This window comes from Macrobrachium rosenbergii, chromosome 59, assembly GCF_040412425.1.
Source record: "Macrobrachium rosenbergii isolate ZJJX-2024 chromosome 59, ASM4041242v1, whole genome shotgun sequence".
Classification (NCBI taxonomy): domain Eukaryota; kingdom Metazoa; phylum Arthropoda; class Malacostraca; order Decapoda; family Palaemonidae; genus Macrobrachium; species Macrobrachium rosenbergii.
In genome coordinates this window covers 1,821,572-1,838,256 of record NC_089799.1, presented here as the reverse complement: position 1 = coordinate 1,838,256, position 16,685 = coordinate 1,821,572, and the positions used below count along the sequence as shown (strand labels likewise).

Here is a 16,685-nt window from a genome sequence, read left to right as displayed (position 1 = left end):
AGAAAATGGGAAGTCACCAAAGAAAACATGCTCAGCGGAGACTTAATTAATGGCGCCGCCGAAACACTACGCTGGCGCCGATGTGGTGACTTTACAAATACTCCCCCCCCCAAGACGAGGGACACGTCTGACTAATCCCTGTATCTGCTGGGATGCTGAAGGGTGCCGCGGCTCCTTGAAGATAACAGAGGGGTCTCCCGCCTGTGAGGATGCTGGTTGGGCGGTCCCTTCCTGGGGCGGCCGCGCCTGCGGGGGTGAGGGCGTGCTGGAGTGCGGTTGGGCGGAAAGGGTGCTGCGTCGCTGTCAGGACTCTCCGACAGAAAGGCGGGCTTTAAGCGGTCTATTGAAACCCAGTCGTCCTTGCCAGGGAGTGCCAGCTGGAACGCCTTGCTGTTTCGTTCCAGCACGCGGAAGGGTCCCCTGTAGGGCTTGGTTAGTGGTGGACGGACGGCGTCGACTCTGACGAAGACGTGGGTGGCGGATGACAGCTGTGGCGGCATGAAGGTGGTTGCTTTGTCGATGTATGAGCGCCTGCAAGGGGCGAACTTGCGGAGCCTCTGCAGTGATGGGGAGTGGCGTTCATCCGTCACGAGCTCTCCCGGCACCACGAGGGGTTCCCCATAGGTTTGTTCGGCTGCAGATGGGGTGCCGTCAGCTCTGGGGGCGGTTCTCAACCCGAGGAGGACCCACGGCAGCTGATGTTTCCAGTCCTCGGCGGTGCAGCGGGCCATGAGGGATGACTTTAGGGACCTGTGGAACCGTTCGACCAGGCCGTTGGCCACTGGGTTGTACGCTGTGGTGGTGTGGTGCATGGTTCCCAGCAGTTGAGCCAGGGCAGACCACAACTCGGAGAGTTGTGATGTGGTCCGGGACGCCTGGCGGCTAACTCAACTGGAGAGCAGGGCCTCGGCGCACGCGCGCTGGCGGTGGCTTCTTGCATGGGTGTGGGCCGGGCCACCTCGTCGAAACGGTCTACCACCGTCAGGAGGTATCTGGATCCGCCTGATGGGGAAGGGCCCGACGACGTCGATGTGGATGTGGCGGCGGCGCCCTGGCTGTGGGAACTCGCCTACCCCGACTGCGTGTGACGACCCACCTTACTGGTCTGGCACTGCAGGCACTGTTTTGCCCAGGCCGTGGCGTCCTTTTGCACCCGTGCCAGACGAACTTTTTTGAAAGCAGTTTGGCGTGGTCCTGCCGGAGGGGTGTGAGAGGCCGTGAATTATGTCGAATACCTGGTGGCGGCGTGAGGCTGGAACCAAAGGGCGGGGCTGACCTGTGCTGATGTCGCAGAGCAGGCTGGGGCCTTCGGGGCGAGGGTCACGTCCCGCCACTTGAGGGACGTGATGGCAGTGCGGTATGCTGGGGTTTCTGGGTCAGCGGCCTGTTCTCTGGCAAGGTCCTGGTAATCTACACCAAGCTGCACTGCGTTCAACTCGACTCTGGAGAGGGCATCTGCTACGGATTTTTCTTGCCGGGAGGTACCTGACGGAACAGGTAAATTCGGCTATGGCTGAGAGGTGGCGCTGTTGTCTGAAGACCATCGTCCCCTGCTTCATAAAGGCGTGAACCAGTGGCTGATGGTCTGTGAAGATTGTGAGGGGCGTTCCCTCCAGGAGGAACTTGAAGTGCCGAACTGAGCGGTACATCGCGCAGAGTTCCCTGTCGAAAGTGCTGTAGCAGGTCTCTGCGGGATTGAACTTCTTGCTGAAGAAGGCGATGGGCTGGGGGGCGCCGTTGATGATTTGCTCCAGAACAGCACCGCAGGCGACGCGTTACTGGCGTCTGTCGTCAGCTGGAGGGGGCCTTGGGATCTGGTGTGCCAAGGCGGTTGCCTTGGCGAGGGCGGCCTTCGTCAGGGAAAAGGCCTGCTGCTGGCTGGGTCCCCAAGACAGGGACTTCGGTTGGCCTTTAGGACTTCCGTCAGGGGGCCGTGGTGTGCGCGATCCCGGGATGAACCGCCTGTAGAAGTTTACCATCCCAAGGAACTCCTGGACGGCCTTGATGGAGGTGGGTGTCGGGAACCTGGCTACGGCTGCTACTTTCGATGTAAGAGGGCGGACACCTGTCAGAGACACCTTGTGACCCAGGAAATCTGCTTTCTGGACGCCGAAGGTACACTTGTCAAAGCGGACGACGAGGCCGTTCTCTTGGAGGCGCTGGAGGACTGCCCTGATGTGTCTCTGGTGTTCGCCAGAGACCTGGAAAATATGAGAATGTCGTCGACATGAGCAGACGCAGAACTTTAGGTCCCCAGGATGCTGTCCATGAGCCGCTGGAAGGTGGCCCGGCATTCCTCAGCCCGAAGGTGGAGAAGGCGAACACATAGGACCTGAAGGGCGTGATGATGGCTGTCTTTGGTATGTCCTCTGGCGCAACAGGTACCTGGAAATAAGATTTAAGAAGGTCCAATTTAGAGAATATTTTGGCCCCGTGAAAGGAGGCCGTGAGGTCCTGCATGTTGGGTAGAGGGTAGTGGTCGGGCTCTGTTGCAATGTTGAGCCGCCTGTAGTCGCCGCAGGGTCTCCAGGAGCCGTCCGGTTTCTGCACCATGTGGAGGGGGGAGGCCCATGGACTGGAGGCTTTCCTGCAGATGCCCATCCGCTCCATCTCCGCGAATGCTTTTTCGCCTCCTGAAGGCGCTGAGGGGGAAGCCTGCGGAACTGCATGTGTCGGGGCCTTTAGTTGTTATATGGTGGTATATGCCGTGCTTGGCTGGGGCCCGGGGACTTGGCGAAGCTCGGGCTTAAATACCTCAGGGAACTCCGACAGTAGGTGTGCATACTGGTGGGGGGCGACGGCGCTGATGGTGGGTCTGGGTCCCGCTGTTAACGGGAGAGACCGGCAGGAGTCGGTATCGAGGAGGCGCTTGCCACGTCGACTAGCAGGCCGAAGTGCGCCAGAAAATTGGCCCCCAGGAGTGGGGTTCCTCGTCCGCGACGATGAAGTCCCAGGAGTAACTCTGGCCAAGGATGGAGATCGACAGGGGCCTGGTGCCGTAGGAGAGGATGGGGTTCCGTTGGCGGCCGCCAGAAAGCGGCCGGGTCTGGTGTCTGGTTGCGGTCCTCTCTGGATGCTGGGAAGACCGATTTAAAGGCCCCTGTGTCGACCAGCATCATCCTGCCGGAGACGGTGTCGCGGACGTAAAAACCTACTGTTTTTGAGACCCTGGGTTCTTCGGCTGCCATGGCGGCCTGTCCTGCTGGCGCCGCCACCCCCGTTTTTGAACGGGCGAACGAGCAGGGCGGCAGGCAGTTTCGGGCGTCCTTTCCGAACCACTTGTGGTAGCGACAGAAGCCCGGGACCTCCATCTGCTGTGGTTCGGTGGACGTCTGTTGGCGATGGCGTTGACGGGCTGCTCACGTCCTCTTCAGGCTGGACGGAGCTGACCGGCTGTGTGGCCGGTTTTAGCCGCTGTGAAGCCTTGACGGAGTCTGTGAGATGTTGCGCCGTCTCTATGAGGTCCTCGATAGGCATGGTGTAGGGGTGAGCGATCTGGTTGCTTACCTCCGGGAGGAGTTGGTGAAGGTAGATTTCCCGTGCGAAGCTTATCTCCTGCCGCTTCTTTGTGCCACCCAAGTCTGGTAGTGACAGGAGATCCACGACCATGCTCCAAGCGTCTCTTGAATTGAGGTCGTGGCGTGGGTTTATGGCAAGGTCGATAGCACGGGCGGCCCGCCGGCGATGGGCAGGGAGCAAGCTTCGAGCAGGAACTTTTTGTGGTGCTGTATGTGAGGGTGTGTGTTTCAGGTACTCGCGAGATGAGTTTTCTGTACACGTCCTCCGGAAGGGCGTTGAGCACTGTGTCGGCCTGTAGGATTTCGGGTCCGTCAGGTCCGCGATTCTGAAGTGGCTCTCCACCCTGCGCAGCCACATCGATGGGTTCCCCTGCATAAACGGGCGGCAGTTTTACGGTGAGGGCAGCCCGCGATTGTGTTGCCCGGCCGTCATGTGTTCGGGCGCTGGTGTGGAGTTGCGGGAGGGCCTCGATGCAGGGGCGGGCGCGGGTGTGATGGGAGGTAGGTAAACCTCCGAGTCCGCGGGTCCGTTTAACTGCATGAAGGAGGGGGGATATCCGCATCCATGGTCGCTCCTTTGACCCCTTACTGGAGTGGGGTACTTTCGCGTCAGTACGCACTTTCGTGCGCCGTGTGGTTCCGCTTAGTGACGCTGGTGGGGTACGCCAACGAGAGTCAGCACGCTCAAACGCTGGTTACAGCGCCGTGTTTAGGCCGCTAAGAGCGTTTTGGAGAAATCCTGGAGCCAAGACTAAGTCGCCGTGTTGGTCCGTTAATGGCTCCGGGATACTCCGGGGGTCACCACTGTAAGGTGTCAAAGAAACGAGCAGGTAAAAGTTACTGCTACTTTATTACAGATCCAGGCAGTTTATATAGCGGCCGACTGACGCCGCCCGCGAGAGACAATGGAATTGACTGTGACCTGAGGTCGAAGCAATAAACAATAATATGCAGTGAACGAGTACAAATTACAATACAAAACATACAGAACTACAATATGGATACAGTCTTGATGCCTGTGAATGAAGAAACATGTGATACACAATGTGTGACATTTGTATAAATACGCATAAAGTAAAAATGGTTAAAAATGCGTGACCTGGCACGTTTTAGGCGTGACTAATTGAGTTTGAAGAAAATGGGAAGTCACCAAAGAAAACATGCTCAACGGAGACTTAATTAATGGCGCCGCCGAAACACTACGCTGGCGCCGATGTGGTGACTTCACACATCTCTTTCAACATACTTTGTTTTAAATTACTATGGATACCTATATGGTACATAATTATTGAGAGTATACATGAGTATATTCTATTGTTGGTGGTCACGTTAGTGTGTAATCATTTTTTCTGTTTCAGTTCATTTTCTTTTCTTTTCTTTTCATATCTATTCCCTGCCTTTTTCATTTCTTAATACGATTTCCCCATGCAAAACTACTATATGCTTTACATAATTAGGTGCAAGGTATGGTACAATATGGTACAGTACTTATTGCACACATTTTGGAGTCAGCTGGGATTCGATGAATTTGTTTCCTAAGTTTCTGTCCAGTTTATCTTTTTATTTCAATTTCACTTTGAAAATGTCTTCTCTTTAAATCATTTCAAGTTTTGTTTACAGTACTTGTGTGTACACAGTATTACATTACAAATGATACATGGACTCCTGTGTTGAGTGGCAAAGATGGAGTCTGGGAAGGTAGATGGCTCCATTTATAATCATTTGTTATCAATTTCTCTTCCATTACTTACTTTCTTCTTTTAATAATTTTATGTTTTTGTTTAGTTATGCAAAATGTAAAAGGCAAGTACTTTGGAGTTGACGGAGGCTTAATGACTGTGCAGTTATTTCTTTTGATTGTCTATATTCTTTCCTTTTCTTCTGCAGTATTTGATTATTTAGTTTCTTTTCTTTAAATAATCTAGTTTTTTTATCACGTAGCCACTGTTCATCCTCCAAGGAGTTACTCATGGGTCCACAGAGGCTCCATAAGATAGACCAACTAATTTCAAAGATTCTCTTTTAGTTGGTCTCGGCCAGTATAGTGCACATTGACACTAATAAGAGTACAGGACTCAAGGCAAGAGGGCTCTTTCTCTTGTCTACAGCGACTACCCAGGTTCAATTCCTATTCTCAACCTGCAAACGTGGCAACAGTGCATTGTATGTCATCCACTATCTTGGCAACCACACACCCTGCACGAGACCAAATACTGAAATACCCATTACACTCTGGTCGAATACACTTTGTTACAGTTGTTACAGACTACAAGCTCCTAGTTTTGGTCATCATGGAAGTACCACACCCAGAAGAAAGTTAAGTGCATAGTTTGAGACTCAGTGAAAAGTTCAGTTTTAAGAAATTTATTAGCTGGCAGCTTAATTCATGAAAGCTGGAAGCCAGCAACATTAGCAACATCTGGTCTTCCACAAGGCGAGAATTAGGTTTGCTTTGAGTGTAATGGTACACTTTTAGTTAGCCAACAAACAATGTTTAATTATATTAAAGTAATAAATTTTAAAAAGCAATGTTGTTCCTGAAGATCACTAGTATACCATGGACTACTTAGTAGATATGCTAGGCTACTTCAATTTTATTTTGATTAAGAAGTAGCCGAACCATTTGTGCACTACCGCCAATGGCGGTGTCACATGACTCGTATAGCCGTAACCGGCATTTGACAGTGCTCAATTTCCAAATCTTGGTACTAAGTAAACCAGGTTGGTTAATTTTAGTACTTAACTACTGAACTGAATAGTTTTTGTAATAAAGTTCCCCATTATCATTATCAGAGAACTTGTATCAGATTATATGAGGTTTTCTTCACAGAACTACTTTTAGCAGGTACAGTACCTCACTGAGATAACAGATAAAAGCGTTCGAACCTACACCACTATAAGAGAAACTCTGATATATCGTTGTATATATATCGTGAAAGCGTGTTTTGGCTATACTTGAGCAACGATGTTTAGAGTCTTTCTAAAGCAGGGAATTTGGAAAACCTTGTATAACTCCAATGAGGGTTATACAAGTTGGAGTACAGTTATATCTGGCTGATACAATTAACGGGTTCAGAATATAGTTACCAATGCCCTTTTCCCTATTAAGAGGAAGAGCAAAGGGAGTCACATCTTGTATGCCAGAGCTCTAAGATTGGTTGCCTAGTAATAATATTATAGCAAAACAGTGACAATCAGCCATGCCTCCCCAAAAAAAAAGAAACCTTGCCACCTTTTAAAGATGTTGCATCAACTGCATTCTTTCTTATACTGTAGATATACAATGCTTAGCATAAATTTTCATCAAATTAGAAATCAAACTTTTGTTTCCTCATTAAAAGTTAGTTAGGTAAAATACTGTTTCAAACTATTTTACCTTGACTAATGGATCTATGTTGGGTGCCTGATCAAGAGGCAAAAACAGTCATCGTCTTTATCCATTTCTTCAATGTTAAAGCTGTCATAGTTATGCCACATACCCATAAAAAAATTATGCACAACACTGCAAACCATCTGGTATGTGTAGTTGCTTATTTATAGGACTTCCAGATATTCTGAATTTTGCTAAAAGGATGCTAAGATTTCCTCAGTTATGTCTTGACAGTTAGACTCTCCTACACTTATGAACGAGTTATGTTCTGAACAGCTGTTCGTAAGTTCAGCTTGGTATACGCAAAGTCAATACGGGTACGTACAGTACTAGTCATGTTTTTTCATACTAAAACCCAATACTAGTACTGTTACTGTATTTTATAGAGCATTTTATTAATACAAATGAGATATAAAACCTAACATTAAATAAATTATGATAATAATACAGCAAAGTACATGTACAGTGAACCCCTCCGTATTCGTGGGGGATGCTTACCACACCCCCCCCCCGCCAAATAGCTAAAATCTGCGAATACTTAAAAACCTTCTAAAAACACTTAGAACTGCCCATTTTGATAGTTTAAACACCAGAAAGACCCTGTAAAAATGCTTATACCTGAGTATTTTAATAGTTTTATCACAAAAAGTGCATTTATTCATGAAAATTATAAGAAAATACAGTAATTAGTGAATATTTCTCAGTGAAAAATACAGCGAATGGGCGAATTTTCCGTGAATAATGGCTAGATATGTTCCACAGAGAAACCCGCGAATGCGTGAGTCCGCAAATCATGAGAACGCAAATACGGGGGGTTTACTTTACAGTTTTCTTACCTTTGAAACTGGCGTCATAGGCATGTAAAGTCCCCGCTCAACTCGTTCTCTGTAGAGAACATCCCGTTTTCTGCAGTGCCTTCTCGTCGACCTAAGGTCGATCGGAATATATATTTATCATCATAATTGTAAATGTATATATGTTGTCTTTCTAAACAATCATGTTTTATGTACAAGTAACGAGTTATTTACGTTATGTGTCAGACATTGTTTATCACTATGTTCTCTGTATGAACCTGTCCTGTTTTTATAAGAAATTAGTTTGACCTCAGGTCACCTGTAAATCTTTGTGCCAGCGGTCTCTGCTTGTTTTCATCAATAAACCAGCAGTACTTGTCTTCCTGCTCATTATTCCGCACCTCTCTCACAGGCTTGTCATGATGGATGATGAAAGGGGGAGGGTGGTGTGGAATTAAAATGGTGGCGGGTCGTCAACGTCGTCTTCATTTTCTTCAATTTCTTTGGCAAGGATTTCTTCATCACTTTCCTCTTCATTTGGGGAGGAAGCAGTCATTGGAGGTGGAGAGGATCTTGAGGTTGAAGGCACTGGTTTAAAGAATTTGTCTATGGAAGTTTGTATTGTTTTTCTTTTCTTTTCATCACATATGATACGATAACACTGGAAAGCATACATTTGGGTTCTGATTCTCAAAAATAATCAACACTTTCTAGAAGAGAAAATCCGTCGGCCATCCATTTTGTTTCGAGCTTCTTTAAGGGAACAAGTTCTTCTTTTTCATGTTGTTCTGGGTTTTGCATTTTTTCCAGTTCCATCAAATCCTCATTCGTCAACTACTCTGATTGACTGCCAAACAGCTCTTGAAAGTCCTCTTCCCGTAAGTCAAGCTGTAACTTTTCACTCATGTCAGCGAGACTGGTAAGGATTCCCTTTTCCTCCTCATCTTGATTAAACCCTCTGAAGTCATTTATAAAGTGTGGGCGTAAGGCCTTCCCTATTCCACTCATGTTGATGTCGCTCACTTCACGCCAAGCAGTGTCAATATTTTTTACACAATTGTAAATGTTGTAACACTTCCAGAAGTTATGTAAGGTCACATTTGCATCATTTATCTCCTTTAATGCTTGCCTATACATACGGCAAGTGCAGCATTTTTTGAAATTTGCTATTATGCCCTGATCCATTGCCTGAATTAGTGAAGTTGTGTTAGGGGGTAAATAAACAATTTGAACATCCGGATGAAAATCATCCAAATGCGGTGGGTGACCAGGGGCATTACCCAAAATTAAGAGAATCTTGAAAGAAATGTTATTCTCTCTGCAGTGCAGCTTGACATTGGGGATAAAGTGATGAAAAAACCAGTCCTCAAATACAACAAGAGTCACCCAGGCTTTCTTGTTGGGCGTCCAGATTATGGGTAGAAAATTTTTGTGATATTTTTCAGTGTCTGTGGATTTCCTGCACGTTAGATGAGGAGAGGTTTTAGCTTCACGTCTCCAGAACAATTGGTACCCAGTGGTAATGTTAGCCTATCCTTCACCGCCTTAAATCCTGGCATCGTCTTCTCTTTAGGGCTGTGTACGTTTTTTCTGGCATTTTTTTCTAGAACAGGCCTGTCTCGTCTACATTAAAAATTTGCTGAGGTGTATAACCTTCCATATCGATTATTTCCTTGAGCGTCTTGGGAAATTTTTCAGCTGCTGCTTTGTCGTTGCTCGCTGACTCACCACTTATGGACACATGATGCAAGTTGGCTCATTTTTGAAGCAATGAAACCTTCCATGACTTGCAGCAAATGTTTCATCTTTAGCATTCTCGCCAGCCTTAGCCTTCAAGTCATCGAAAAGGCTTTTAGACTTTTCTTGAATGAGCATAAGGCTAAATGGTACAGCCGACCCCCAGTATTCGTGGGGGATGCGTACCACTACCCAGCGTGAATGGCTCAAATCTCTGAATACTTAAAACCCCTCTAAAAATGCATATAACTGCCTATTTTGATAGTTCAAAGCACCAAAAAAAACTCTAAAAATGTTCGTACATGAATATTTTAATAGTTTTATCACAAAAAGTGCATTTAGTCACAAAATTGATGTGAAAATACACTAATTTGTGAATATTTCTATATGAAAAATGCTGCGAACAGGTGAATTTTCCGCAGGAAGTTTCTTAGGCGCAGCGGGGGGAGTGCTGACCTTGGCCTGCACGCCCTTGGCTCCCGGTGCCCCTGGCCCGGAGGCAGGGGCAGCGGTTCCCTGATCCGAGGATCGGGAAGAGCCGACGAGAGATCCCACTGCCTTCCCTGTGGAAGGAGGCAGACCCTTAGAAGTCTCGGTGCGAGATTTCTTAGGGGGGGAGAGGCAGACTTCTTCTTCTTCGGCTTCGAAGCCTCGGAAGGAGAAGCAGAAGAAGCAGCAGACGAAGACGACGATGATGACGAAGATGAAGATGAAGACGACGACACCTTCCTAGACCTCTTCTTCTTCTTCCTCTTCTTCACCATCTGCTTCAGGAACGCCGTCAAGTCCCGAAGCCAGGAAAGCGAGGCCGCAAACTCAGGAACAGCAGGAGGGGCTGCAGCAGAAGGCACATCCCGGGCAGAGACCACGGAGCTCGAGCCAGCATTTGCCTGGATAGAGAGAGCCGCGCGTCGGCCAGGAACAAAAGTGGGCGGGGCCGGGAATGGAGGCGCCGCCCCTCCCGCGTGGAGATTCAAGTCGGGCCGCGCCAGGGTCGACGGGATGGGAACAGGAACAGACGAAGGGCCGGGCTGGAAAGTCAGACGAGGAACAGCAGTCGTAGACAGGCCAGGGTCAGCGACAGTCACATAAGGGTATGATGACGTCACCATGTAGGTGGGGCCAGCACACGCGAGAAAGGAGCCAGGAAGCCGTGAGGCAGCGGAACAGCGTGTTGCACCGCAGGTGACGCCGACACTTGGGTGTCCAGATGCAATGCAACTGACACCAGCATCTGGGCAAACCTCGAAAAGGTGACGGATGTAGTAGTGACTGTCGTTGCCGAATGTGTCGTGACTGGAGTGGGGGGCAAGGGAGCCAATCCCTCCAGTGACGAGCCAGGTAGGCCCAGGTGCAGCCAGGATGAACTTGATATCGGTGTCTGGCTATCCAGTCCGGGACCTGAAGCAAAAGTCGGGTCAGTACACGAAGCCTCTACCGCCCGGAGGAAAAACTCCCCTCCGAACGGAAGAGACTTCAGAGAGGATGTCGCGTCCAACTCTCCCCCGCGCCCTTCCACAAACGATGAAACGTAAGAGGAAGGGGAGAGGGAGTAAGCAGGGGAAGTTCGCCGGGAGGGAGAAACAAGCCCGACACATTCGCCACCAATGGAGTCGTCGGGGCGATTTCCTCGGACGACTCCTTGGTAGGCTTACAACGGTAACATCTCCTCCTTCGAACTTGCCCCATTGCTCGGAGGACCACGAACAACACTCACTACAGGGATCGTCGGCAGTGAACACACACGTCCCCTGCAAGATGTACAGGGGGCGTGTGGGTCCACGTCGACTCAAGATCTAAAGGAATTGCATTTCTTACCCCCTAACCCGGGACACACACACTGGGGATAGGAGGGTTTAGATGATTTCTCCATTGCTAATGAAAAAAAGAAAGAATTTCCCACCAAAAAGTAGAAGTATAGCTGTCAGGCAGAGAGCGACGAAGAACAACGTCCGAGCGCTACGACGGCCGAAAGCAAAATGATATTTTAATGATAAAATAAAGTTTGTTCATACTTACCTGGCAGATATATATATAGCTGTATTCTCTGATAGTCCGACAGAATTTCAAAACTTACGACACACACAGTGGGAGATCAGGTGGTTAGTACCCACTCCCGCCGCTGGGAGCCGGGTATCAGGAACCATTCCCATTTTCTATTCAGATTTTCTAGTGCCACTGTCTCCTGAGGGGAGGTGGGCGGGCACTATGAATATATATATCTGCCAGGTAAGTATGAACAAACTTTATTTTATCATTAAAATATCATTTTGTTCATGAGACTTACCTGTCAGATACAGTATATATATAGCTGAATACCACCATTGGAGGTGGGTACAGACAGAATAGGATTTAGGAAACACAATACATGTAGGTGATTGACACCTTGGTTCCTTACCTGTTAGCATAGCTGACTTCGTGATTACTGTCACCCAAGTCCGCTTCTGCTTTACTAGAGTCTCCAGCAAGGTAGTGACCTGTATAGCTGGTGAGTTCTAGATGATCTGTCAACGGGGGCGTGACCACGATGTGACTAGACCATATTGACCATACAATGAGGGCAAACGAAGTAAAAACAACCACCTGACCAAGCCTAACTAAGTTAGGATAGCAAAACTAAAGCTAAAGAGTGGGAAGTCCGCCTCTGGTGGTCGACCCAACAACCATAAAAAACACTTCCTAACCATTTTCTATAGGATAGGATGTGTGTCACTCCCTGCCCCCAGGATTGTATCTGCGGAAACGTATGGTCCTAGCGAGCAGCAGTTCTCGTATGTCGTCTTCACATCTCCCAGGTAGTGTGAAGCGAACACAGAGTTGCTACGCCAAAATGTGGCACCCAGAATGTTACTGAGTGTCATATTCTTCTGAAAAGCCACTGAAGTTGCAACCGCCCTCACCTCGTGAGCATTGACTTTCAGAACTTTAAAATCAGTGTCTTGACAGCATAAATGGGCTTCTCTAATCGTGTTCCTCAGGAAGAATGCCAGTGCATTCTTCGACATAGGTAAGTCTGGTCTCTTCACTGAACACCATAGATTGTCCGAGGGGCCTCGACTTTCCTTCGTTTTGTCCAAGTAGACCTTGAGAGCCCTGACAGGGCACAGGACTCTCTCTGGCTCTTGACCCAGAATCTCAGCCATACCCTTAATTTCAAAGCTCTTGGGCCAAGGGTTAGACGGGTTCTCGTTTTTTGCCAAAAAAGTAGGACTTAAAGTACAAACTGTGTTATGCCCTTTACAGCCTATATGCTTACTGAAGGCTTGAAGTTTGCTAACCCTCTTCGCAGTCGCCAGAGCGGTTAGGAAAATAGCCTTTCTGGTAATGTTCCTCAATGTCGCAGAATGGAGAGGCTCGAAAGGACTGGACATCAGGAACCGTAACACCACATCTAAGTTCCAAGAAGGAGTCCTTTGCTGAGGCACCTTCGTGGTTTCGAATGACTTTAATAGATCGTGAAGGTCTTTGTTGTTAGTCAGGTCCAGGTTTCTATGCCTAAAAACGGCTGATAGCATACTCCTATATCCCTTGATAGTCGGGACCGCTAGTTTGACTTTCACCTCAGAAACAAGAGGAAGTCGGCTATCTGACTCACAGAGGTCGTGGTAGAGGAAATGCCCTTCTTCCTACACCATCTCCTGAACACGGTCCACTTCGATTGGTACAAATTACAGGAAGAGAATCTTCTGGCTCTGGCAATAGCTCGCCACTGATCTTGAAAAACCTCTCGCTCTGGCCAGCTTCTCGATAGTCTGAATGCAGTCTGACTCAGAGCGGGAGGTTTTTGTGGTACCTCTCAAAGTGGGGCTGTCTGAGTAGATCGACTCTCATGGGCAGTGTTCTCGGGAAGTCCACTAGGAAGGACAAGACCTCTGTGAACCACTCCCTCGAAGGCCAAAACGGGGCGATCAACGTCATCCTTGCCCCTTCCGACGACGCAAACTTCCTGATGACTTCTCCGAGGATTTTGAACGGGGGAAAGGCATAAACGTCCATCCCCGTCCAATCCCAGAGAAGAGCATCTACTGAGATCGCTCCTGGATCGAGTACAGGGGAGCAGTAAAGAGGAAGCCTCTTCGTCTTGGAAGTCGCGAAGAGATCCACCAAGGGACGTCCCCATAGCCTCCACAGTCCCTGACAAACCTCTTGGTGCAGGGTCCACTCGGTCGGCAGCAGTTGTTGTTGCCGACTTAGAAGATCCGCACGGACGTTCTCCACACCTGCAACGAACCTCGTGAGGATCGTAATATTCCGGGCCTGTGCCCACAGCAGGATGTCCTTTGCTAAAGCGAACAGGGACCGAGAGTGAGTTCCTCCCTGTTTCTTTAGGTATGCCAGGGCCGTGGTGTTGTCCGAGTTGATCTGGACTACTCGGTTTGTGACTCGTCCCTCGAAGAAAAGTAGGGCCATCTGAATCGCCCCCAATTCTTTGTGATTTATGTGCCAGGACACTTGTTCTCCTCTCCAGGTGCCCAACACTTCTTCCCCCCCTAGTGTTGCTCCCCATCCCGATGTGGACGCGTCGGAAAACAACACTAGGTCGGGGTTCTGAAGGTTGAGAGAAATGCCTTCTGCCAACTTTGAGGGATCAAGCCACCACCTTAGGTGATCCTTCACCTTTGGCGAGATCTTCAGAGAAACTTCCAGATCCTCCTTGTCCTGCCAGTTCTCTGCAAGGAAGAACTGAAGTGGTCTGAGATGTAGTCTCCCCAGGGAAACAAACTTCTCCAGCGATGAAATGGTCCCCAGCAGACTCATCCATTCCCTCACCGAGCATGTTTCTTTCCGCAGGAAGGCTGAAACTTTGTCTAAGCACTGTTGCTGTCTTTCTTGTGACGGAAAAGCTCGAAAAGCCACTGAATCCATCTGAATCCCCAGATAAACGATGGACTGAGTCGGGGTCAGATGGGACTTTTCGAAATTCACCAGAAGTCCTAGGGACTTCGTCAAATCCAACGTCGTGTGAAGGTCCTCCAGACACCTCGACATAGACGAGGCTCGAATGAGCCAATCGTCCAAATAAAGCGAGACTCTTATCCCTGCAAGGTGAAGCCATCTCGCCACATTCCTCATTAACAACGTGAAGACCATAGGGGCTGTGCTTAGCCCAAAGCAGAGAGCCCTGAATTGAGATACCTGTCCCCGCAAGACAAACCTCAGGTACTTCCTTGATAGAGGATGTATAGGGACGTGAAAGTAGGCGTCCTGGAGATCCAGAGAAACCATCCAGTCGTCTGGTCTTAAGGCTCCTATAACCGACTGGGACGTCTCCATTTTGAACTTCTCTTTCAGAACGAAATGGTTCAACCTGCTGACGTCCAGGACTGGTCTCCATCCTCCTGACTGCTTCGGGACCAGGAACAACCTGTTGTAGAAGCCCGGGGATTGTAAATCTGAGACCTGTTCCACAGCTCTCTTCTCGAGCATCTGCTCGAGCAGGTCGAAAAGAATCTGCTGCTTCTCCTGCTGATAGGAGGGCGACAGATCCTTGGGCTTCGTGCACAACGGAGGTAAGACGAGGAATGGGATCTTGTATCCCTTTTCGATGACTTGAGGGACCAGTTATCCGTCCCCTCTCTCTCCAGGCTCTTGCAAAGGAAAGAAGCCTGGCTCCAACAGGTGTCTGGAGGTCCACAGAGTCATTTCTTGCCCCTAGGTTTGGAAGGGGCTCTACCTCTGGAGAGACCTCTTCCTCGAGAGGACGATCTCAAAGAAGCTCCTCCACGAAAGGGCTTCTATATTTTGGAAGCCTGCCCAAGGGAAGAAGTCGAAGGGACTGCTGGACGTCTAGAAGACTGGGCCAGGAGGTCTTGAGTAGCCTTCTCTTGCAAAGTGGCGGCAGTATCCTTGACTAAGGACTGGGGAAAAAGATGGCTAGACATAGGGGCGAACAGCAACTCTGCCCTCTGTGAAGGAGAGACCAACTTCGCAGTGAAGTTGCAGTATAAGGCTCTCTTCTTTAAAAGCCCCGTACAGAAGTGGGCAGCCAGCTCTTCGGAGCCATCCCTGACAGCCTTGTCCATGCAAACTAGGACGCTGAATAAGTCTCCCAGACTAATGGAGTCAGGGCTTCGAGCCTGTGAGTCCAGGACTCCCAGGCACCAGTCCAGAAAGTTGAAAACTTCCATTGTTCTGAAGAGACCTTTCAGATGGTGATCAGTTTCAGACAACGTCCAGGACACCTTCGCTGACGAAAGGAGAGACCTCCTAGGAGCATCCACAAGGCTGGCGAAGTCCCCTTGGGAAGAGGAAGGAACTCTCCAACCAACATCCTCTCCCGTCTCGTACCAAATCCCCGTTTTCCCACTCAATCTTGACGGAGGCAGGGCAAAAGAAGTCTTGTACTGGGCCTTCCTGGAGTCCATCCACTCCTGAACTTTCTTAAAGGCCCTCTTCGTAGAGAGAGAAACCTGAAGTCTTCTGTGACTTTGATGAGGTTAACTGCGAAGGAGGGTTGAAACTTGTCCCCAAACAAGTCCTTCAGCAAACATGTCAAGACCTGGTAATCGGAAGAAGCTGATGAAGTCGAGGACTGTTCCTCAACTGCAGGTTCCGATGCACTTGACAGCTCTCCTTCTTCAACGGGAGCAACCGAAGAGATTGGAGAAACTCCGGGAGGTCTAAGCCCTTGCAGTCCAACTCGCAAAAGGGACTTCTGCTTGGAAGAAGTCCGAGAGGGGTCGCGAAAATCTCGGCAAGAAGCGTCTTGACGAGCGTCCTGACGAGGTCGAGCAGCAAGGGGAGCGTCTTGCCGAGCAGCATGAGGAGCGTCATGCTTAGCAGCATGAGAAGCGTCATGGCGAGAAAAAAGCAGAGCGCCAGAATGAGGGGCGTCAAGCCTAGCAGCATGGAAAGCGTCAGCAAGAGGGAATTGGCGATCCCTGCTGAGACCAGTAAAGCGCTGAGCCAAAGGACTTCTAGAGGGCGGCGAAGCATGAGAAGAAGACGAACGCGGAGAAGGAGAAGGGGACGGTTTGGACCTCTTGATCGGCAGTCGGGAATCCTTCCGACGACGACACAGATCTGTCTCCTTCTGGGCCATTAACGAAGCCAACTGCCGCTGCATGTCTAGCAGAAGCTTCCGAGTAGGAGAAGTCTCCTTCTCAGGAGAAGGGCTGATTCTGTGAGAAGACGAGGGGCGAGGGGACGCCTTCTTCCTTCTCAAAGGGGAAGCAACAGCTCTCTCCCTGGAGCGACTGGGACACTCAAAAGCGTCAAAAAGGGACGTGAAGCGTCCCCTTCTCTGAAGCTTCTCTTCAAAGGTCG

At 49.3% G+C, this 16,685-nt stretch overlaps 2 protein-coding genes across 5 annotated transcripts in view; both read right to left on the bottom strand.

The window, feature by feature from the left end:
- The window catches only part of LOC136837462 (endoplasmic reticulum membrane-associated RNA degradation protein-like), a 334,200-nt gene that overhangs the window by 264,961 nt on the left and 52,554 nt on the right, over positions 1–16,685 (bottom strand). The window lies entirely within an intron of this gene.
- LOC136837420 (tigger transposable element-derived protein 1-like) lies at positions 8,517–9,487 on the bottom strand. Its single transcript, XM_067102200.1, has 2 exons — positions 9,411–9,487; positions 8,517–9,141 (listed from the first exon to the last, which is right to left on the bottom strand). Exons 1-2 carry the CDS (start codon positions 9,485–9,487, stop codon positions 8,517–8,519), a joined length of 702 nt encoding a protein of 233 aa, XP_066958301.1.

Coding starts and splice junctions, on each gene's coding strand:
- LOC136837420 (XM_067102200.1), bottom strand. CDS start 9,487: ATGAAACATTTGCTGCAAGTCATGGAAGGTTTCATTGCTTCAAAAATG. Junction 9,142..9,410: donor GCATCATGTGTCCATAAGTG/GTGAGTCAGCGA, acceptor TCTAACGTGCAG/GAAATCCACAGACACTGAAA.